Source organism: Hordeum vulgare, chromosome 2H, assembly GCF_904849725.1.
Source record: "Hordeum vulgare subsp. vulgare chromosome 2H, MorexV3_pseudomolecules_assembly, whole genome shotgun sequence".
In the NCBI taxonomy this organism is placed as follows: Eukaryota; Viridiplantae; Streptophyta; class Magnoliopsida; order Poales; family Poaceae; genus Hordeum; species Hordeum vulgare.
In genome coordinates, this window is record NC_058519.1 from 83609501 (window position 1) to 83631137 (window position 21637).

The 21637-nt window shown below is 48.0% G+C and overlaps 5 protein-coding genes across 5 annotated transcripts; 2 read left to right on the forward strand and 3 right to left on the reverse strand.

Moving 5' to 3' along the window:
* Positions 1-6426: 6426 nt before the first annotated feature.
* On the forward strand, positions 6427-10159 carry LOC123425208. The gene is made up of 3 exons (XM_045108883.1): positions 6427-6604; positions 7200-7647; positions 9539-10159. The coding sequence occupies exons 2-3, from the start codon at positions 7285-7287 to the stop codon at positions 9797-9799; spliced, it is 624 nt and encodes a 207-aa protein (XP_044964818.1). The 5' UTR covers positions 6427-6604; positions 7200-7284; the 3' UTR covers positions 9800-10159.
* A 1273-nt stretch (positions 10160-11432) lies between these two features.
* LOC123425606 (glutathione S-transferase T3-like) lies at positions 11433-12510 on the forward strand. The gene is made up of 2 exons (XM_045109300.1): positions 11433-11843; positions 11921-12510. The coding sequence occupies exons 1-2, from the start codon at positions 11433-11435 to the stop codon at positions 12497-12499; spliced, it is 990 nt and encodes a 329-aa protein (XP_044965235.1). The 3' UTR covers positions 12500-12510.
* An 82-nt stretch (positions 12511-12592) lies between these two features.
* Positions 12593-14176, reverse strand: LOC123429660. Its single transcript, XM_045113671.1, has 2 exons — positions 13778-14176; positions 12593-13705 (listed from the first exon to the last, which is right to left on the reverse strand). Exons 1-2 carry the CDS (start codon positions 14011-14013, stop codon positions 12664-12666), a joined length of 1278 nt encoding a protein of 425 aa, XP_044969606.1. The 5' UTR covers positions 14014-14176; the 3' UTR covers positions 12593-12663.
* A 171-nt stretch (positions 14177-14347) lies between these two features.
* LOC123429661 lies at positions 14348-15506 on the reverse strand. The gene is made up of 2 exons (XM_045113672.1): positions 14808-15506; positions 14348-14717 (listed from the first exon to the last, which is right to left on the reverse strand). The coding sequence occupies exons 1-2, from the start codon at positions 15077-15079 to the stop codon at positions 14534-14536; spliced, it is 456 nt and encodes a 151-aa protein (XP_044969607.1). The 5' UTR covers positions 15080-15506; the 3' UTR covers positions 14348-14533.
* A 1804-nt stretch (positions 15507-17310) lies between these two features.
* Positions 17311-18898, reverse strand: LOC123429662 (protein FAR1-RELATED SEQUENCE 8-like). Its single transcript, XM_045113673.1, has one exon. The coding sequence runs from the start codon at positions 18884-18886 to the stop codon at positions 17540-17542; it is 1347 nt and encodes a 448-aa protein (XP_044969608.1). The 5' UTR covers positions 18887-18898; the 3' UTR covers positions 17311-17539.
* Positions 18899-21637: the final 2739 nt, after the last annotated feature.

The following is a 21637-nucleotide window of genomic DNA, read 5'->3' on the forward strand; positions in this document are numbered from 1 at the left end:
TAATTTTTCTACACTCATGATCTCCTAGTGATAGAACTATACATGCCTACTGTACCTTTCACAATGTCACCAAAAACTTGTTTTGAATCCGAAGCGGCAATGATTTTCTGCAATGAAAGATCATCGACCAGAGAAAGTGCTTCATGACAAGCAATCGCTTCAAGAGTAGCCGGATCAATTACTCCATGAATAACAATGGCAGATGATCCTAAGTACTTGTCATATTCATCGTGACACACAACCGCTGCTAAACCCCCAAGTCCCCAATGCCCGACCTTGCTGCCCCACATCAACATGTGTCTTTGCATAGCCAGTGGGTGGTGTTGTCCATTTGATACTAGCAGCTGTTCGACATCCAACAACATGACCCACCGAAGGTTTAGAAATTATCTCTCCCAAACTCCGAAAGATATTTCCATGGATAGTTTGCCTCCTCGCATACCATATTGCCCACAATTGATAACTTAACGAAGGCGTCATCATGAGATAGTACCTCAAGCATAGAGAAGAGCAACTGCTTGGCGCTGCGATAGATTGGTGCAGTCACATTTTTTTTTGAGAAACAGCAACCAGATTTTTTCGAGGGGTAAGACCAAACTATTCATCAAAAGCCACAACTGGTGGGATACAAATCGGGTCATGGGGTTGTCCTAACCAGACATGACGCTCTTGACCCCTACTAAGAGATAACTTAGCTAGGTTGTGTGCTTCGGTGTTCGCATCACGACCTTCAAAGCAAAAATTACAATGAAAAAGAGTAGCTCTAAGAGAAATTTCATGTACTATGGATCCATTCCGACCTCTGGCACCGTTCTTTATATCGGCAATTGCTTGTTTGGAGTCGGAGGCTATGATCACATGTGTTAGGTTGACATCTTGTGCTAAAGCCAAAGCCTCGCGACAAGCAATGGTCTCAAGTATCGCTGGGTCTTCCATACCTGCGATTACAAGGGCCGAGCTCCCCAGGTAGTTTCCTTGTCTATCCCGACTGATGGCTGCCGTTGATCCTCCTCTTCCCCTCCTTACACCAGCATCAACGTGAATCTTAACATAATCCATCGGTGGGGATCTCGGCCGCATAACCCGGGGATATGGTAACCTCTCAGCAGGTGTTTGTTGCTTTATAGTTTGCAGCTTCGAGATAAACCTCTTGACAAAAGCATTTGTCCCTACCGGTGATTGGAAGATACCTTCATGGATGGCTTTGCGCCTTGCAGTCGATATCGCCCAAAGTGTTACAACCAGAGTGACAAAAGCTCATGCGATAACGCTTCCATCATCGTAAACAACCCCTGCTTGGCGTTGGGTTCCGTCATTGCTACTATGGTCTGTGAAAGATCACCATCCACTAATGCCCAGCTACATCTGGATGTCGTGCAAACAATAAGGGAATGCCTCCACAAATCTGGCGAGCCGCATAAACCACAGAGTGAATTTTCCGCCATGTGTCGGTGTGATCTAACATCTTCTATTGGCAATGAATGTTTGGTAGTCTCCATAGGAACATCTTAAGTTTTCCTGGTACTTGTGTTTTCCACATGGTCTTCCATGTGCCTTCTTCAGAGATAACAGAGGAGGTCGCAGCACTACCTTCGAGCCATGCTTCGCGTCAGTTTCGCGTTGTGATGAGCATGCGATATGCCGACTTGACAGAGAAGATACCGCTTGGTTCGAACTGCCAGCTCCAGAAATCTTCAATATTCCGTGTGCACAAGGGAATGCTTTTGATAGTGCGAGCATCCATAGGAAAGAAAACTGACGAGATGCGTGCATGGTCCCAGGTAGCCGATGTGTGATCAATAAGTTTTGCAACCATTGTCGGCGGATCTGCAACTAGACACCCATATGGTTGCATCATCTCATCTCTGGGCAGCCATGTGTCTTCCCAAATCCTAGTTGATTCACCATTCCCTATTCTTCGTATCAATCCTTGTTTCAGAACATCTCTTCCTTCAACTATAGCTCTCCATATCTGACTCGGATGGTTACCAAGTGTAGCCTGCAGAATCGTAGAGTTTGGGTAATAGATACTCTTCAACAGCCGAGCGCTGAGCGAGCCTCGTGATTGCAACAACCTCCACGCCTGACGAGCTAGCATGGCAATATTAAAGATCTCAAAGTCTTTGAAACCTAAACCTCCCAATCCTTTTGGTTGTGTCATTGCTTTCCACGAGACCCAATGGGGCTTCCGTTTACCATCTTTACTGCCCCACCAAAACTTCTGAATGAGCATGTTTAGATGTTCGCATAGGCCTCTTGGGAGATTGAAACAAGACATGGAGAATACCGGGATGGCCTGTGCCACCGATTTGACAAGCACCTCTTTCCCCGCGGTTGACAAACAATTCTCAATCCAGCCCTGCACCTTACTCCATAGGCGATCTTTTAAGTATTTGAAAGCCCCATTCTTAGAACTTCCAATATCTGAGGGCATACCCAGATACTTTTCATTTAAAGTCTCATTTGGGACGTTGAGCAGAGTCTTGATTTCCCCTCTAACATCTTCTGCCACTCCTTTGCTAAAGAAGATGGATGATTTTGTAAAGTTAATACGCTGACCTGAGGCTTGGCAATAGCTGTTCAAAACTAGGTTCACCTCATTCGCTGCGAAACTGTTGGCTTTGCAAAACAACAGCCTGTCATCAGCAAATAAGAGATGGTTTACAAGTGGTGCAGAGGATGCAACCTGTATACCATTCAAGTTGGATGACTCACTTCTGGATTTCAACATGCACGAAAGTCCCTCTGCTGCTAGCAAAACAGATAGGGAGAGATTGGGTCCCCTTGTATAATCCCTCGTGTTGGCTCAAACTCTTCAGATTTCTTACCATTGATCATGACAGAGAATTTCACTGTAGTGACCAGCCCCATCACTATGTTCACCCATCGTTCAGTGAAGCCCAGTTTTAACATGATTGCTCTGAGATATGGCCATTCCACCCTGTCATAGGCTTTCATCATGTCAAGCTTCAGAGCAAAAGCTTGATGCTTCTTAGCCTTTTTTCTTTTCATAAAATGAAGACACTCATAGGCTGCAATGATGTTGTCAGTAATCAACCTTCCTGGCATGAAGGCAGATTGTTCTTCAGAGACGATGTGAGGTAGCACGACTTTCAGGCAATTAGAGATTACCTTCGAAGCAATCTTATATAGCACGTTGCATAGGCTGATTGGACGAAATTGGGTTAGCAAGGTGGGGTTTTTTTACCTTTGGAATAATAACCAAGACAGTCTCGTTGATGCATTATGTGGATTCCGTGCCCTCCACTATTTTTAGCACCACCTTCGTCACTTCATCCCCGCATATCTCCCAGTGTCGTTGGAAGAAATGGGCAGGGAATCCATCCGGTCCAGGCGCCTTGATGGGAAACATCTGAAAAAGAGTTGTTTTTTACTTCCTCGTTACTATATGGTGCATTCAGCGTGTCGTTCATCGCCTGTGAGACCTTTTGGGGGACTGTATCCAGCACCTGTTCCATGTTCTGGACCCCCTCTGCCATGTATAGGGTTTTATAAAAGGAGGTGGCCATATCTTCCATCTCTATCGCATTCTCAGTTATTTGCCCATCCGGCTTCTGCAGCGATCGAATGTGGTTCTTTCTCCTTCGTCGGCTTGCTCGTTGGTGGAAAAATGGGTATTTTTATCTCCATGCACAAGCCAGTCGACTCTAGATCGCTGTCGCCACAAAACCTCCTCGCGATGGAACAGTTCAACCAGCCGATCACCTATTTTTGTTTCCTGCCTTGTTGGTTCGGTTCTGCCCGGTATTTCCCGGAGTAACTTGAGCTCCTGTTTCAGGGTTGCAATTTCCTTTCGAACATTACCGAAGTGCGTTCTCTCCCACGAGGTTAGTTCACCTGACAACAAATGGAGTTTGTCTTTTACCTCGCCCACTGAATCTCCCGAGCCGACAGCCCAACTGCTTCTCACCTGATCGGTCAATGACTGCTCCCGCTCCCAACATACTTCATACATGAAGGGCTTCGGGCCACGTCTGCGTTCCTGCCTTTCTTGCAGCCGAAGCAACATGGGAGTATGATCGGATGTAGCAGCCGTGAGATGTTCGACTGAAACATTCGAATAGGCTATCATCAGTTCTGTGTTCGCGAGACCCCTGTCCAATCTAACCCTCGTGAAGGATCCCCCCGCAACCTTCTTCCCAAACGTCCAGGGTTGTCCTTTGTATCCGATGTCTGACAGCCCACAAGTGTCCAGCGCGTCTCGGAATGCATCCATCTGTGCTTGGGTGCGGCTGCCCACTCCATCATGTTCATGTGCATAAATCACCTCATTAAAATCTCCTATGACCACCCACGGCTCATTGCATGTGCCTGTAATGCCTCGCAGCATATCCCAGGTTCTGTGTCGCTCATTTGCCTGGGCCTCTCCATAGACAAAGGTGATTCTTGTTTCTATGCCCGTCAAATCTTTCACAAGAGTGTCAATATGGTATTCTGTATAACCAAGAATTTCCAGCTTTATTTCCTCATTCCAAAAGATACCAAGCCCCCCACTTCTACCAGAGCTGCTAACCACAAATTTTTTGTTGTATCCTAGAGATCCTACCAAACCCTCCACACGGGAACCTTCTATTTGTGTTTCGAGAATGCACACAACAGAAGGGGCAAATTGCTTCGAGAGGTCCCGAAGCTCTCGAACTGTCGCATGTTTTCCAGCCCCGCGACAGTTCCACACTAAGCAACTCATTGCGCTAGGCGCGACCCACTCTGGGGGCCCGCCAAACGCGCATCAATTTGTGTAGTTGCCGCCTTGCTCTTCCGATGGTTCTTCTCTGCTATGGACAACGTTGGTTTATATCTCTTTGGTTCATGCTTGGACGAAGGACTTGCTGGAACGGAAGCATCCGATAGCATGGGGGCATCCCCCTGTGATGGTGCTACTCCTGGAGCAGGAAGTAACGATGAATTGGCTAGGGTTACTCTTTTGCGGTTCATGTCTACATCCTCCATATCGGCATCAGCATCATCTATCTGCACGAACCTATCATCATGATTTTGTTCCGATCCCCGACCACCACGGCCAAAGCGTCCATTACCTCGACCTCCTTGGTTTCTAGTTCCTCCTCCAGCCCTTCCTTCACCCGGCCCGCGCCCCGGTCCCATGAACCATGCAGCACGTAAGTCCTTGAAGACGAGAGCTTTGGGTGGGTGAACCCCGTCTCTACACTCCTTGTGCAGGTGCCCTAGATGGCCACAATCAGCACACCAATCTGGTAGCCTTTCATATTTAATTCTGAAGATCTCCCTCTTCCTATTCTTTACTAAAGAAACAACATTCTTCAGTGGTTCTTTAAACGTTTATCTTTACTCGAACACTAAGGCCCTGTTTGTTTCAAAAGTCCCGGGACTTTTTTTAGTCCCAACTTAAAAGTCCCTAGTCCCTACCCGTTTGTTTCCAGGGACTAAACAAGGACTAGAGGTCATTAAATGACATGTAAAAAGACCATGTTACCCCTGACCATATTATTAAATAACACTTGTTCATAAGCAAATATTACAAAAGCAGAGATGGAAAAGCCCCATCCTGCGACACCTCGAATGGCAGTTGATGAGGCACCACGGGCTCGACCAACACCACGTCCAGTGCCCTGGAACAAGGGCCTCCCACGCCCTCTGACGCCTCCGCCAACGGAAGCTGCGGCAGGGGCGACAAATGGACGTCTATGAGCGCTGCCGATGCTCACAGACTGGGTCAGGCCTCCTCCTCCCTGAGACACAGCCCTACCACGACCAGGGCCAGCCGAAGGAGGACCATGGACGGCCTGTTCGTCAAGGAGAAGCTGTTGGTAGGAGCCCAAATCGGGGAAGTCATCCACGTTGCTATTCAGATAAAAAAAACCGAATCCCCTTCTCAGATTGCCGCCGGCGGAGGAGCCCTGAGATGTCGGTTGATGCGAGCGGAACGGAGAGGGGAGTTGCGTCTCGTCGTCTTCATCCATGGCGGCGGCGGGCGAGGGAACTGGCGGCGGCGGCGGCGGCCGAGGTGGGAGACGCGAGCGGGAGCGCGAGCGGCTGGTAGAGACGCGAGCGGCTGGAGGGAGACGAGCGAGCGGATAACGCGATGCGATGCGGGGCAGGGTAGGAAAAAGTCCCAAAAAGTCCCTCCCACAGGTACTTCTCCAAATAGTCTCAAACACCCCACTTTAGTCCCTAAAAGTCCCTCCTGTTTGTTTCACATGAAACTTTTTGAGACTTTTTTTAGTCCCTACACCAAAAAGTGCCTGGAAACAAACACCCCTAAAGAAACAACAACCAGATGGTTGGTACATTCTTTTTAAGACATAAAAAGGTAGTGAGGGAGTCAAACAAACCAGCCCAAGCCCAGTGACTGTACAGGACCCCCTACCACACATGCCGCCAAGCCCAAACCAATGGAATCCTAGGAGAAGCATCATGGCAGGGCACGTGTACTTGACCTGGCCCGGCGGCCGCCCCCTCCTCCTCCTCCTCCTTCGGTTCGTATCCTCACTCGTTCGTCTTCGCTTCCCGCCCGCCCGAGCCGACCCAGCACCAATGGGGGGAGCGTGACCGGCTTCCTGGACAAGCGCGACGGGAAGAAGGGCTTCCATCACCCGGCCACAAGGTGACCAACCTCACCGTCGCGTCCGGGGTTTCAACTTTGCTGCGCGTTTCAGGGCGGGTTTTGGGGGATTTTTGTTTTTGTTCTTGGTCGGGTCCCGGCAGCTGCTTGCCCAATCAAAGCTGCTTCTCTGGACTTCTCTTCTCATTCTCCCGGGATCGACAGGAGAGGTCAGGACTGGAGCCCGAGATTTGATCTGCTTCTGAACTTGTTTCTGTGCCTGTCGCCTCCTCTGCACGTACGGAGTAGGAGTATTTCCTAAGATCCTGATCCGCCTGTTCGTCCGGCGCCGCTGTAGATTTCGGAGATCGCTGCCATCCCGCTTAATAAACTATGCCGTTTCTTGTCGATTCCTGCCGCATTTTTTTGGGGGGTTTTGAACTTCATCGGATTCCTCTCATCTTTTTTTTTTTTTCCTTTTTTCTTTTCTTGGCGATTTTGAATTTCATCGGATCCCTCGTGCGGCTAATCACGAGCTCGCAAACCGCTGCCCGCTTGGCTTGGCTGCATGCAGGCTTCCCGAGAAATTTAAGGCGATTCTTTTTCTCCATTTCCTCTCGGTGGGAGCCCTAATTTCAGTTTCGGTTTTAAATTTCAGTTTTTTTTACTTTCCCCGGAACTGTCGCCGCACTCCCCCACAAATCTCGCCGCGGCCCTCGGTGCTCTGCGCGAGCGAGCGAGCGATGGACTTCGACTTCGACTGCGCCGCCGCCTCGCCCGGCGGCCAGTGGATGGGCGAGACGGCGTCGCGGCGCCGGCAGCGCCGCCTCTCGTCCTCGGCGTACCTCACGCCGGCCTTCGACGCCGTCGCCGCCGGCCAGGGGGGCATCTCCCCTTCCTCGTATTCGTCGGGCGGGCTGGACCTCGGGTTCGACGCGTCCCTCCTCCGCCTCCGCCGCACCTGCTTCTCCGCCAACGCGGAGCTGGACAGCCGCCGCCTCCTCTACTCGCCGCAGTCACCGCCGCCGCAGCAGCAGGCGCGGACGCGGCGGATGCACGCGATGGCGGACCATGAAGCGGCCTACCTCTATGCGTCGAAACGTCAGGTGATTATAAGCTGCTCTCCAGATCTAAGTTTCACTGGCATTTCTCGTCTGATGAAGTATTGAACTGATGCCTGGAGTAGTGGTTAGTGTCTTTAGCCCTTTGTTCTACTAGCCTGGTTATAATATTGTGCTTGCATAATTCAATACTGTTGATATCTGTAATGCCATGGTTACATGATTTCAATACTTTCTCCCGTTAATCACAATGAGAAGACTCGGGGTGTGGTGATGCAATGCAATGCAGAATTCTATATTGTGTTTATAGGAGGAAAAAATTCCATATTTAGTCAGTTGTTTCTTTTGGATGGACAATATAAGAGAAAAATCCCTGGGCCTCTGCATCCCAAAAAGTCTCGCGGCAAGTTAGTTCTTTGTCAACTGTCATACTACTACTCCTGGAGTATATACATAAGAGTTGGAGTGCATGACCTATATACATAAGCGTTGGAGTGCATGACCTATTTCTGAAAGTGAAGGTTGTCTGATGATGTACAAAACAGGAAACAACTTAAATTTTCATTTGGGGATAGTGTCATCTACTATGTTCCTATGTCCTAACACTACTCATCAGACTAGACTATGGTCATAGTATAGTCCATTAGTTTACTGTACATGGCAGTTCATGTTGTGTTCTTTATTAAACTAATGCCATGATATTTGATAATGCATATAATTTACTAAGTTACTACCTACTGCAAATCTTATGAACTTACAATATGAGTGCATGACTTCATTCTGACAGCGAAGGTTGTCTGAGAATGTACAAAACAGGAAACAAATTGAACCAGGCCATCCAATTTTCATTCGGGAATAGTGTCATCTATGTTCCTATGTCCTAATGCAACTTATCATACTGTATGTAGACTATGGCCATAGTACAGTCCATTAGTGTACTGCAACAGTTCAGCTGTGGTCTTTATTAATTTGATGTCGTGATATTTGATAATGCATTTGAGGTTGAGCTACTAGTTACCACCTATTGCAAATTCTACTTAGTTCCTTACTTTGTCATAATGGATGCTGGTTTAGGTTCTGCTTCAGTAGTGCAGTTACTTGTAGCTCGGGTGCACAATTGCTTGTTCCCTAGCTCTGTATTGTTGCTAGGAAAGAATAATTTCTGATTTGTCAGATAGGCATGGCTTCTTAGATGATTGACTTTTTGTTTGCTCTTCTAGAATAGGGAGAAAGAGTTACTACATTGTTCTGGTACTGTGCCAAATTATTTTCTCATTTCCTTAGCTAGCCACTCTTGCATTGCTAGCCAGGGAAGAAACAATTCCTCATGTTTCAGATAAACATAAATCAATTTGCCCTTAAATGTTGTTGAAATCAAGTCAGTCACCAGACTGCAGCATATCGGCCTTGTTATAGATCCAGCTCCTTTGTCAAGTTGTGGTACAGTTTTTATATGCCTTTACCTTGAACCAACATATGCGCTTGATTTTGGATCTTCTTCCATCATTAAGCTCCTGATAAGTGGTTAATGGTGATTCTGGTACAGTTGCAATTTTTGGAAATGGAATATTTCTTTCTAGCTCAACAGCAGGATCTCCAGTGTCAGGATTTAAACACATTCATATACGCAGAGACAATTTTATCTTTTTGTGTCACAAAGGGTATGCGAGCAATCGATTCTCCTCTATCTAAACACCCAATGCTGTATATTGTCTCCATTTGCTCATTACCTGCTCTGCTATGGTATTCTTCTTTTCATCCTTCAGCCGGAATGCTTCCCTGTAAACCAACACAACCATTAGATGACAGTACTAGCATCATTTTAAGCTAGTTTGGTTACTACCCAAATATTTCCCTTTTTGACTTACTTTCTCATCGAAATCTACAGTGTGCTATATGCAGTAACATCTCTTTTGTCTTGGTTCATGTTGCTTAGGCTGGCGGGCTCACTGGTGCACCAGGTTTTCCCGAACTCAAGCACACATTTTCCAACTTCCGATCACCAGATGGTGCCGTCATCCTAGGAAACAAGCTGGACCTTATGTCGACACCAAAACCTGGAGCGACACCTTCAGCGCAGATGATGGCTGCAGCAGCGCAGCCAACCGAGGAGGAAGACGACCTCATAGCCGAGGCCCTCTACGGCCGCAGTGGCCGACGCAGGCTGCCCATCTTCAGGGAAATCTGCCCGGAATAGAGCGATGTGGCGACGCCAATCCTCCCCCGACATGGATGAAATGGATTGCTTTGCCCTGCTGTATATTCCGAGTACCCTCCTGTGTCCATAGACCTGTCAGATGTGATATTATGTTACTCCGGAAGGAAGAAGACCGTTTCATAGTTTCATTTCATAGTGGAGAATCTCTCGCCCTCCACTCTAGGTGAGAAAATCATGTTATGGGGGTTTAGCACCCGGCAGCTGACCCATTTGCTTGCCGTCTGTTAAGTTAAAACTTTTTTTTGCAAGGAGCTGCAACAAAAGCTATTGTCCTGTAGGCAGGAGGGTTTTTCATTGTTGGAACTGCTTATATTTTGTTATAAAGACATCTCGTCGACATGGCTGCAGAGTGTTGTCAATGCAACACTGCCTACCATTGCAACAATAAATGCAATTCCTTGCCGTCTCATATTCACAAGCAGGTTACAGCAGAGAAAGACAGAATCGAAGGATACACATACTCATTTTAGAGCAAGTACAATAGGATGACGTAGGCGGGCTGTAAGACTTAAAATAATATATTTGTGATGAGTTGGAAGAGAGATAAGAGGAGAGAGAAGAGAAGCGGGCTACAAACTAACAGCCGGCTGTAACACGTGCTCCTAGACACTTTGTGAGAGAGGATGGTGGGCCTTCTATCAATAAAGTATCATTTATTTACATCTACCTATTGTACTTGTGGGCTATAAGCTTGGTTATAGATGATGTGTCAACATCATATAGCCAGCAGCTGGCTGTACTATTAACCATGCTCTTACAGCACGTCGGAGCACCGTCAGGTAAGAGCATCTCTAGTGAATCCTCTATATGGACATGTATTGTAAATATACAAGATTTGAGCCGTTTTTTACAGTCCAAAGAGTCCCAGCGACTCGTGTAAACGGGCGTGGAAATATGCACGACGAAGCCACGACGGTACGAGGCGTCCAAACATCCACGACCAACCCACGCTCGTGCGCTCGGCTGCTTCGTCCCGCGGCGCTACCTCGCCCAGATCGCCGTCGTCGCGTTCTTCTCCGGCCGGCAAGGTAATTTCTTCTCCTGGCGAGCGCACGAGCGTGAGGGCGGGGACGAGGGGCCGAGCTCGGGAGGAGCGGCCGGCGGCGGGCGGGATGGGGGCCGCGGCCGGAGGCGGGCGGGATGGGGGCCGCGGCCGGCGGCGGGCGGGATGGGGGCGGCGGCCGGCGCCGCCGGGATGGGGGCAGGGGCGGAGGCGGGCTGGGGGCGGCGGTGGAGGCGGGCTGGCATGGGGGCGGCGGCCGGGATGGGGGCGGCGGTGGAGGCGGGCTGGCATGGGGGCGGGGGTGGAGGCGGGCTGGCATGGGGGCGGCGGTGGAGGCGGGCTGGCATGGGGGCGGGGGTGGAGGCGGGCTGGATGGGGCGCTGCGGCTGCTGCTGCTGCTGAAGTGCTGAACCTGCTGCTGAACTTGCTAACTTGCTGCTGCTGCTGCTGAACTTGCTGCTTCTGCTGCTTCAATTTGATTCAACCAAAGAATGCAGATATTTGTTAGTTATTGTTAGTTAAGTTCAGCGCGATTCTTTTTGGACTAAAATATTTGTTAGTTATTGTTAATTAAATTTGATTCAGATCATGGTCTAAATTTGCTTGTAGATGGATGATGACGAAGCCTTCTTGGACATCATTGATTTTGGTTGCACACAAACGCAACCAAAGAGTCCAATTGGAGAGCAGCCAACTCCATCAACTCAGCATCGTTCTGCAATAACAGAGAAAGAAAAATCCCACAAAGGAAAAAATTGGTCTAGTGATGAGGACAAGGTTCTCATAGCAGCATGGGCAAATACAAGTTTGGATATTGTTGGGACAGATCAAAACCGAGATACTTATTGGGCTAGAATTTCAGAGTACTACAATAGACAGAAGGAATCATCATGGCCGGAACGAAATGATAATGCAATCAATTGCCGTTACACTTTCATTAACAGAGAGACCTCTAAATTTTGTGGTTGCCTTCAGCAGATTTTAAATAGGCAAGAAAGTGGAAGGACTATAGAAGAAAAGGTATGCAATATTCTATATGTGTTGTGCAATATTTTATATGTGTTGTGCATATTTTAACCATATATTTATATGTGCAGACAAACGATGCACACATTTTGTTCAAGGAAATGGATCCTAAAAAAAAGAAGCCTTTCACATTGATGCATTGCTACATAGAGTTTTCGAAGTATCCAAAGTGGCAGACAAGAGAGCTTGAAACTTCTGTGAAGAAACAAAAGAAGACCATTGATGCAAGTCCGGGCACAGCTACCAATGATCCGGCTGATGCATCCTCGGTACGTACTGATGCTACCTCGATACGCACTGATGCTCTTGAACATGAGACTAGACCTGATGGTGTGAAGAAGGACAAGAGAGGTAAGGCTGATGACATTGCTTGCAAGTTTTCATTAGAAACTGTGTGGGCAGCAAAACAAGAGAAGGATGAGATCAAAGAGGCGGCAAGAAATGCTCGCTACGCGCAGCAACTTGAATTGCGAAAAGAGGAGATTGCACTAAAAAAGAAGGAGGATGCACGAAACGAGAGGGAGGATGCACGAAGACAGTTTGAATTAGATGAGAGGGTCATGCTCATGGACACTAGTGGTATGACTGATGCGCAAAAGCAGTTCTACCAAGCTAAGCAGAAGGAGATCCTTGCTCGCGGCCTAGAGTAATTTACTGCTTTCTACTAGTTGTTGTAAGAACAATTTACTGCTTTCTACTAGTTGTTGTAAGAACAATTTACTGCTTTCTGCTAGTTGAAGACATGGATTACATCACTCAACTTTATTGATAGCTGCATTACAAAGACATGGATTACAAACTTATAACTAGGACATCACTCGTTTCCAAACTTTTGCCACACATGGTCAATTAGATCAAGTTTAAGCTGATCATGTTCATTGAAATTTCTAATCCGTTGAGTCATCTGAATAAACGAGCTCAGTTCTTCTGCATGAGTACGAGAGACTGTGACTCTTTCTCCCATTGCGTCAAAAGTGCATCTTTGTCGACCAGTTTGTCGCTCCTCTTCTACTATCATATTGTGCATTATGACACAAGCTTTCATTACATCACTGATTTCTTTACGTTTCCATCCTTTAGCAGGTCCACGAACAATGGCAAAACGGGATTGCAGAACTCCAAAGGCTCGTTCCACATCTTTCCTAGCCCCCTCTTGCTTCTTGGCAAAAGTTTTATGCTTTCTGCTAGTTGGAGCTGGTATGCTCTTCACAAATGTTGCCCACCGTGGATAGATACCATCTGCAAGATAATACCCCATTGTGTACTGACGGCCATTGATGCTATAATTCACTGGAGGAGTGTGGCCTTCGGCTAGCTTTGTAAAAACAGGAGAACGTTGAAGAACATTTATATCATTCAGAGACCCTGGTAAACCAAAATAAGCATGCCAAATCCAAAGATCTTGTGAAGCAACTGCTTCCAAGATCATAGTGGGCTCGTTCACATGGCCTCTAAACATGCCATGCCATTTTTTGGGGCAATTTTTCCACCCCCAGTGCATGCAATCTATGCTCCCTAACATACCGGGAAATCCTCTTTCCTCCCCTATTGCAAGTAACCTAGCGATGTCTTCTTCATTTGGAGATCTCAGGTACTCTTCCCCAAAAACTTCACAAACTTTGATTACAAATTTCTTGCAAGACTCTAAATTAGTAGCCTCAGCGGACCGAATGTACTCATCAACACCATCAGCTGCTATTCCATATGTGAGGATCCGCATTGCCGCGGTCATCTTTTGTAGAGGATGTAACCCAAGAGCTCCAGAAGCACTTCTTTTTTGCGTAAAATAACCATCATAGTCATGCTCAAGTATACCATCAGCTATGCGGTTGAACAAAGTACGCGACATCCTAAATCTATGCATAAAAAGTCAATCAGACAGGGAAATGAAAAAAGAACCAAAGCAGAGAAGTGTACTAATTACGAACCTTCGTCGAAACAAATGTTCGGGAAAGCGAGGAACTTCTTTGAAGTAGTCGTTCCAGAGAAGAAGAAATCCGGCATCTCTTCCTCGATCGATTGATTGACGTCCATGCTTGGAACCGCCATGGCGTCGAGCGTTCTTCCTCTCTTCCTCCTCGCGCTCGGCGAATGCTGCAAGTATGAGTTCATCGTCGCCAGATGAAGATGACGAAGAACTCATGTCCCAAGTGGATGTGTTCATTGTGTTGCGTGAGAGACGATAGAGAAATCTAGGTGAGAAGAGAAGTCACAGGTAGAAGTGTGCTGGAAGAAAGGTGATAGGGGTGGTTTATATAGATCAGAAATATGGTCGTTGGAAATATAGCCGTTTGAAAATATAGCCGTTGGAAATATAGCCGTTTGAAAATATAGCCGTTCAAATATACACGTCCTGATTTCCACATCCTGTATACACGTTCCACTGAAAATCTGGGACGTGTAAAATTTACCAAGGTGTATATGGACGTGTATATGAAGATATACACGTCCAAATTTACACGTTCCATTAGAGATGCTCTAAAGGGCGCTGATCACAAGAAGGATGAAAGGTACAGATATAAGGAGCATTTGGAACCCAGAGTCAAAACGAATTTCTCCCATGTTACAACATCTTTTCTTCTCGCACTAGCAGAAAGCTACAGGTACATAAAGTGAAAAAAGGAGGGCGGAGTGGAGGGGATACGGCTCGCAAATTTTGGCGCTTGCGTCGACCTGCATGCGGATCACAGGTCACCGTCGGACGGCGACGGCGAGGAGACCTTCCTCCTCACCTTCTCGGTGGTCCTCCCGATGGTCTCGTCGGCGGCCCTCGCGGCGGACTCCGCCGTGTGCTCTACGGCCTCCTTGCCCATCGCCAGGCTCTGCCTCGCCGCCTTCTTCATCGACCCCGGGCTCCTCAGGTCGCACCTGGATCAGTCGCCACGCAAATAAACAACACGCCATGAGACGAGTCGAGGACACGCCGTGTACGGAGAAAAGGAAGAACGCGGCATGTACCTTGGCTCGAGTGGGCGGAGCCTGAGGCACGCGAGCTTGGCCCACGCCCGGAGCGCGTCCAGCCAGCCCTCGTGCCCGGCGACGCCGATGGCGAGCTCCACCGGCTCGGGCGGCGGCTTCTCGTCCGCTGCCGCTGCCGGCGCCGGCGGCGAGAGGAAGAACACGGCGGCCGAGGCCACGAGGAGCAGCGACGCGAGGACGACGATGGCGGTCGCCGTGCTGCTTGTCCCCGCCGGCGACGAGAGCCCGTCGTTCTTGCCCTTCACGCACATTTTTGCACCTGCAGGCTGGTGGTGGTGGCGGAGAGGAATGATCGGGTTCGGGAGGAAGGAAGGAGGGCTCGGCGGCGCTCCTGGATTGGCTCGGACGGTCGGACCCTACGTGGTGGTGTTGGCTGCGAGTTTTGCTCGCGACAGCTGACACGCGAGGCGACACGTGCGGGGCCGTGGATGGAGGCGGTCCGCTGAGCGCCGAGCGATGTGGCCGACTACTTTTTTCTTTTTCTTTTTCTGGAGAGCTTGGCCGACTTCTTTTTTCTTCCCTCTTTTTTTTTTCGAGGGCACTTTTTTCTTCCCTCTTGGTGGATGACTTAGGGGACACGTGGCACGGCACGCACACGCAGCTGCTTTGGTAAACACAAACGAACCGCGCTGTACCGTTGTCGTGTCATTTATAGCAGTTAGCACCACGTGCCAAAACAACTCACTAGCCTGGGTTTACTAGTCCAATCGGATTTAAAGCCAAATTTGCCCATCGATTTAACTTAAAACATTAATGCCTATCATAACAAATTATAAGTATAGAATTTGTATTAATACCACCATGCCTACGGCATGGTGCCGTAAGCCTTGTCATGATCTGACCATCAGTACCGCTGGCCTCAACGACATTGCCGGCATGCATAATACTCCCTCCATCCTAAAATAACTGTGTTGAATTTAATATAATTTTATATTAAAATTAGTATAAAATTGAAACATTTATTTTGAAACGAAGGGAGTAGTATCTGACGCTAAACACCGTTTCGAACGCGCCGGTTGTACACCTCATCCACTCACATCTAGGCAAGAGAGAAAAATAAGTTACATCTACGGTGCATACCACTAGGCCCTTCAGCCAAATCATCTTCAAAACGATGTCTCAAAAAGGTACCATGATACAAGAGTAGTGTCATCAACAAGGTAACGATGCCCCCGACACCTCTGTCGACGGCATGAACCATGTTTGAGCCTAGTTTTCGCAGATGTCTCGCCTCCCAAATCCATATGACAAATTTCTTTTGTTTTCTGTTGCGTTACCCTACATTGCGACGACCGAGTGCACAAGCACAAACGGGGACCCCATGCTGCAATTGACAATAGCAAGTGAGAGGGGGATACGCGTTGGTGCTCGTGGGGCTACCACCGCCGACGAATGCAGACTCCATGTCTCGCGAAGGAGCACCTGATGGTGGAGGTGCGCTGTACATGGCCGCCTTGATTTGATGGAAGAAGCGAGGGACATGGGGGTTAGGAGATTGGGACAAAGAGGGCCCAGAACCAACGACCGAGAGATGGCTCATCCAACGTGTGTGATGCGATTGGACAAAATTTGGACCGGTCGACCCGCGCTAGGGCTGCCCTATCCTTTTTCGCGGACCTTTATGCATCACTTCTTGACATCATTTTCTCTATGTGTCTTCTGTGGTTTTCTTGTGCTAGCGCGTTGTAATCTCCATGCTTGATGGAATGTGATTCTTGTTAAAAAAATTTAAAAGATGTCGAGATAAACAGATGAAAATGAGGATTACGTGTTCATTCATTTCATAAACGAAAAACGAGCACACATATATGCAGTGGAAAGGCTTGGCTACATATGTAATGGTAGGTAAACAAAATGGCATATTTTTCGAGCAAGTATGGGCAGGGGCCGACCTAGAAACTATTTTAAGTGGGGGCAAACAATAGCAGTGGGGGCACACTTTGTACAAATTTACATAGTTTTGGTAAAAAATTCTGAAATTTCAAAAAAATATAACTGGAGTTTCATATTTTGAGTGGGGTCCTAGGCCCCCACTCCCATGAACGTGGGTCCGCCCCTGAGTATGGGGAAGTGGAGTTCTTTTGGGTTTCTAGAATAAGCTACCCCATACGCAGCTTATTCTATAAGCTCAACTAAAAATATTTTTTTAAAAGTCTACTAGTAAAGTCTTAATTAGTAGGCTTTAAAATAAATAAATTTAATTGGGCTTTTAAATTAAGCTAAGTAGAGACAACTCATTTTAGCTTATTCTAAAAGGTAGCAAAAGAACTGATCCTTAGTCGACTCAAATTTAACCAAAAGTCTGAATCAAATGATACAACATATGAAAAATAAAGATAAAAATAAAAATAAAAGCAACTTTTTTTTACACGGACCATCATGCACGATTCTATGAATATAGGATCGACCGAGACTTGCTCACTCGACCAAATTTAGCAATGCCGTTCCCCAGTAGATGATCAGCCAGTTTCCGCTGGTTCTCTAGCCGCACAAAGCATCAACACTTGAACTAAAAGGTCCAGATAATTAAAATGACAGCAATTGGCATCCATAAATAACCTACTTCATGGGCATCTCATACTGCCCGACACACTTAATTAGAACACTGATTTAATACGCGCTTACCATTGGATACTGGTAGAAGCTAGAGATATTGTAAGTCACAAGACCAATGGATACGAGTAGAAGATGGATGATCTCAGTTAAGAAGATTATTGCTCTCTATCCTCCAGCCAGCCCTGCAAGAACTCCTTGATCTCCTCAAACTCCTCGGCGTCCTGCGACGCCAGGTCGAACACCTGCCGCCCCAGCGCCTCCATCTGGCCGAGCCTCTCGGACCTTGTGTCACCCCGCCGCAGCAGCCGTCCCAGCTTGCAGCACTTCGGTATGGAGGACGCCTTTTCGTGCTGCAGCACGTGGAAGATGTGCCGGCATGGCAAGCCGTCGCGTTCCATCTTCCGGCAGCTGCATTTGAAGATGATGCTCGAGTGCGTCTCCTTGTCGTCCTTGGCGTGGTTGTGGGACTGTAACACGCTGAAGAGGTCGCCGTGGAGATCCAACGTGTAGACCTTGTGACCTGATCTGCCGGAGCTGCTGCTCAGGGTGTCAACGATCTCGAAGTCGTCCAGCGCCTCGATCTCCTCCAGCACGATTGCGAAGTTGGCCGGCGTGAAGGACCTTGCCGCGTCTTCCTCGAGGCACTTGTGCTCGGTGGTCAGCTCAACGCGGGACTTGTCGGCCTCCTCGTCCAGCTCAGCCTCTTGCGCGCGCATGTTCTTGCCACTGGAGTCTGCGCGCTGGAGCAGGGCGAGCAGCGTCATGTCCTCGGAGAAGCGCGTGAGCAGGCCTGAAGATAGGCAGAGGCACTCCATGCCCTTGTCTTCATCTCTCGCCAGGCCGAGGAAGAACTTGTCGCGGACGAAGGCGGCGGCCCAGAGCTCCCTCTTCACGTACATCCTGCAGAGCCACTCCTGGTTGCTCGCCGTCCTGTGTCTGGCCACCAAACTGCGCCACCGCTCCTCGAACTCCACCGGCGAGCAGCCGTCCTCGAGCATCAGCGACCTGAAGCCGTCCTGGGCCGACCGGCCGCCGAGGTGCTCCCCGATGCCTTCCTCCAGGTGGCACGAGCAGATCCGGTGGTTGGACTGCGGGAGCACGGTCTCGACAGCGTGGATCAGCGCGTCGCCGCCGTCGGTGATCAAGGACTTGGGCCTCTCCTGGCCCATGGAGATCATGAAGGCCCGCAACAGCCCGACATACGAGTTTGGGGACTGGTCCGCGAGGACGCCGCAGCCGAGGAGCACGGGGCGGCGGTGGTGGTTCATGCCGACGAAGGAGACGAATGCCGCGCCGTACCTGTTCGTCTGCAAAGTGGTGTCGATGACGACGACGTCGCCGCAGCTGCTGACGCGCGCTTCGGCGTCGGCCCAGAAGAGCCTCTCGAGGCGACCGGCGGCGTCCACCTTGTAGTCGTGGAAATGGTCGGGGTCGTCCTCGTTTTTCCTGCGGCGCAGTTCGGCGAGAACCGCCGCCGTGTCGTCGCTATCGATCAGCGCCATGGACAGTCTTGCGCGACCTAACAGGTGGCCAGAAATTCAATTCGAAAAATCAAACGAGAACACGATCGATCGACACGCTGAAATGCAAGATCGAACGAGTAAAGCAGACCAAGTAGGGAGATTGGCGAGTACTAACGGGGACGGGGGCGGCCGACGCGGGAGGGGCGGCGGCGGCGGCGGCGGAGATGGCTTTTGAGTTTTGGGCAGCACCGCAGCAGGAGGAATTGTGGCGAGAGAGAGCGCAAGCGCGGAGAGATAGGGCCTAAATATTAGGGCGTGGGCCGTGGCAACGGATTAGATCGGGTACTCCGGATGGTGTTTTTTTTCCTCTTAAAAAAAAAAAAAACTCGATGCACGCTAGCAGCAACAGTTTGCGCGGTTGTAGCACGAGCGCATCTACCACCGCGCTGCCATCTTGCCGCCTTTGTTGTGATATCGCGGGGATTCAAGCAAGGACGTCGTTGGGTCTCCGTGCAGGTCGGTATGGTTGCAATTCTGACACCCGGCGGTTCCAGCGCGCGAGATAATTGCAGGGCATTATCACACTTAAACATCATGTAATGAATTAGTATCAATAATCATTTTTTTACGTGTCAGTATCATCTTATAGCCTAATTGTTGCAATACGATCTGACAGTCGTCTAACACATATTGACGATGTATCTGACGTAGCGGGCCCGCATGTAAGTGTCGGCACGAACCGGTTCGGTCGGTCTTTGTGTCTCGCTCGAACCTGGTCGACCGAGCCAGTCGCCTCCTTCCCGCATCAGCTCTTCTTCTCTGCTCGCACTTTGCCCCTCTCGTCGCTGAAGCTCGTCGGCCGCCACCACCTCCGCCGCGCCATGGTTTACGAGGATGAGAGTAGCAACGACCTGTCGAGCCTGGACATCAGCTCTTCCTCGGACGGCATGATGTACCGGGTAATTTGTAGAGCTAGGGTTAGGTTTAGGGTTTTGGTTTCTTCACATTGGGGATTTATCTTTGTTTTTTGGTTCTTCTTTAGATCCCTGCTAGCATCGACGACGAAGACTACATGGGCATCAAGAATTCTGTCCTGGATGTTTGCTTGAAGCATGGGCTGCCGCCTGAGCGTCGCGTAGCATTCGAAGGATTTGAGACAGGCAGAGGATTTTTAGTGTGTGCTCAGCCGGTTAGTTCTATCTTCTTTAGTGTGAGACATGCATGAAGTTGCTTCTGTTTTTTCTATCTGGTTGTTCCCTTCAATTTTCTAGATGCAACTTAGTTAGATTAGCTCAAAGATTCAGACTGTAATTGTTTATTACAGCGTTGTCATTGTTTATTACAGCACTGTCATTGTTTGTTTAGCTCAAAGATTCAGACTGTCATTGTTTATTACATCACTGTCATTGTTTGTTTAGCTCAAAGATTCAGACTGTCATTGTTTATTACAGCACTGTCATTGTTTATTACAGCACTGTCATTGCTTGTTTAGCTAAAAGATTCTGTCTTGTTACAACACTGTCATTGCTTGTTTATTACAGCACTGTCATTGCTTGTTTATTACAGAATTCTAGCTTGTTATTTTTTGGTTATTTTGTATTGCTGAAGTACTGGTTATTTTGTATTGCAACCACCTCAAAACTGTGGTTTTGTTGGTTGGGTAGACCAAGAGTGGCCTCCCACAATGCAAAATGCATTGTTAAAACCGTGGGAAATGTTGGAAGACAACAAGAGTGCTAGGAGGGATGATAATTTGGAGAATTTATTGAAAATTCACCACCTCACAGAGGAGAAAGGAAATCTTGATGCAAACTATGACAAACTAGTAGAAGATGTGAATCAACTGCTCAATGCCCAGGAGGAGAGGGTCTTGGATTTGAGCTACATGAAGGTGAATGGCCATGGTGCAGAGAGCTCTAGTTTTGTTGTGTCTGTCATGAAGTCTGAGATTGAGAAGAAAGAGGCAGAGATAATGAAAGTTAAAGGGAAGTATTCAGTGCTTATGAACCTTGCAGAAGCTCAAGGCAGAGTCATTAGGACCCAGAAGGCAAATCATTTGAAGGAGAAGGAGAAGCTTAGTGAAGAGAACTACAATTTAAAGCTTCAGGTTGATAAACTGTCAAAATCTGAGGACAAACTTAATGATGAAATTGTGGTGCTCAACCTTCACATTGATGGTCTGAAGAAAGGAATTGAGAATCTGATTAAACGCAGGGATGAGCTGAAGTTCTAGATTGCTGATCAGTTGAAGGCATTGGAGAAGAACCAAGAGAAGTTGAAGATGATCAGTGACATTTTGGATGGATGAGCTGATCAGATGAAGATGAAGTCCACTATGCTATGGTTGATGTGTTGCTATGTTGCTCTTTTGTACCAATGTTGTAATGCAAGATGATCAGAATCTCTAGATTATGTATGATTAAGTGACTCCACTATGCTATGTTTGTAACTGTACTATGCTATTGTTGGTGTGTTGCTCTTTTGTAGCAATGTTGTAATGCAAGATGAGAAGAATCTCTGAATTATGTATGATTAAGTGACTTTATCTTTGTTCAACCCAAGTATGTTGATAGATTTGTTTATCTTATTTGTTGTATCTTATTTGTTGATAGATTGGTATATCTTATTTGTTTAAGTGACTTCTTATTTGTTGCAAATGTTTTTAAGTGTCCATGAAAATGAAGCACCTGTTGCATTGATAGATTGGTATATCTTATTTGTTGTATTATGAGAAATCTGCTAGCTAAAGAGAGCTCTTAATTTGTTGTATTATGTGTTTAAGTGTCCATG

Coding starts and splice junctions, on each gene's coding strand:
- LOC123425208 (XM_045108883.1), top strand. CDS start 7,285: ATGGACTTCGACTTCGACTGCGCCGCCGCCTCGCCCGGCGGCCAGTGG. Junction 7,648..9,538: donor TCTATGCGTCGAAACGTCAG/GTGATTATAAGC, acceptor CATGTTGCTTAG/GCTGGCGGGCTCACTGGTGC.
- LOC123425606 (XM_045109300.1), top strand. CDS start 11,433: ATGGATGATGACGAAGCCTTCTTGGACATCATTGATTTTGGTTGCACA. Junction 11,844..11,920: donor GAAGGACTATAGAAGAAAAG/GTATGCAATATT, acceptor TTATATGTGCAG/ACAAACGATGCACACATTTT.
- LOC123429660 (XM_045113671.1), bottom strand. CDS start 14,013: ATGAACACATCCACTTGGGACATGAGTTCTTCGTCATCTTCATCTGGC. Junction 13,706..13,777: donor GAACATTTGTTTCGACGAAG/GTTCGTAATTAG, acceptor TTTTATGCATAG/ATTTAGGATGTCGCGTACTT.
- LOC123429661 (XM_045113672.1), bottom strand. CDS start 15,079: ATGTGCGTGAAGGGCAAGAACGACGGGCTCTCGTCGCCGGCGGGGACA. Junction 14,718..14,807: donor CTCCGCCCACTCGAGCCAAG/GTACATGCCGCG, acceptor CGACTGATCCAG/GTGCGACCTGAGGAGCCCGG.
- LOC123429662 (XM_045113673.1), bottom strand. CDS start 18,886: ATGGCGCTGATCGATAGCGACGACACGGCGGCGGTTCTCGCCGAACTG.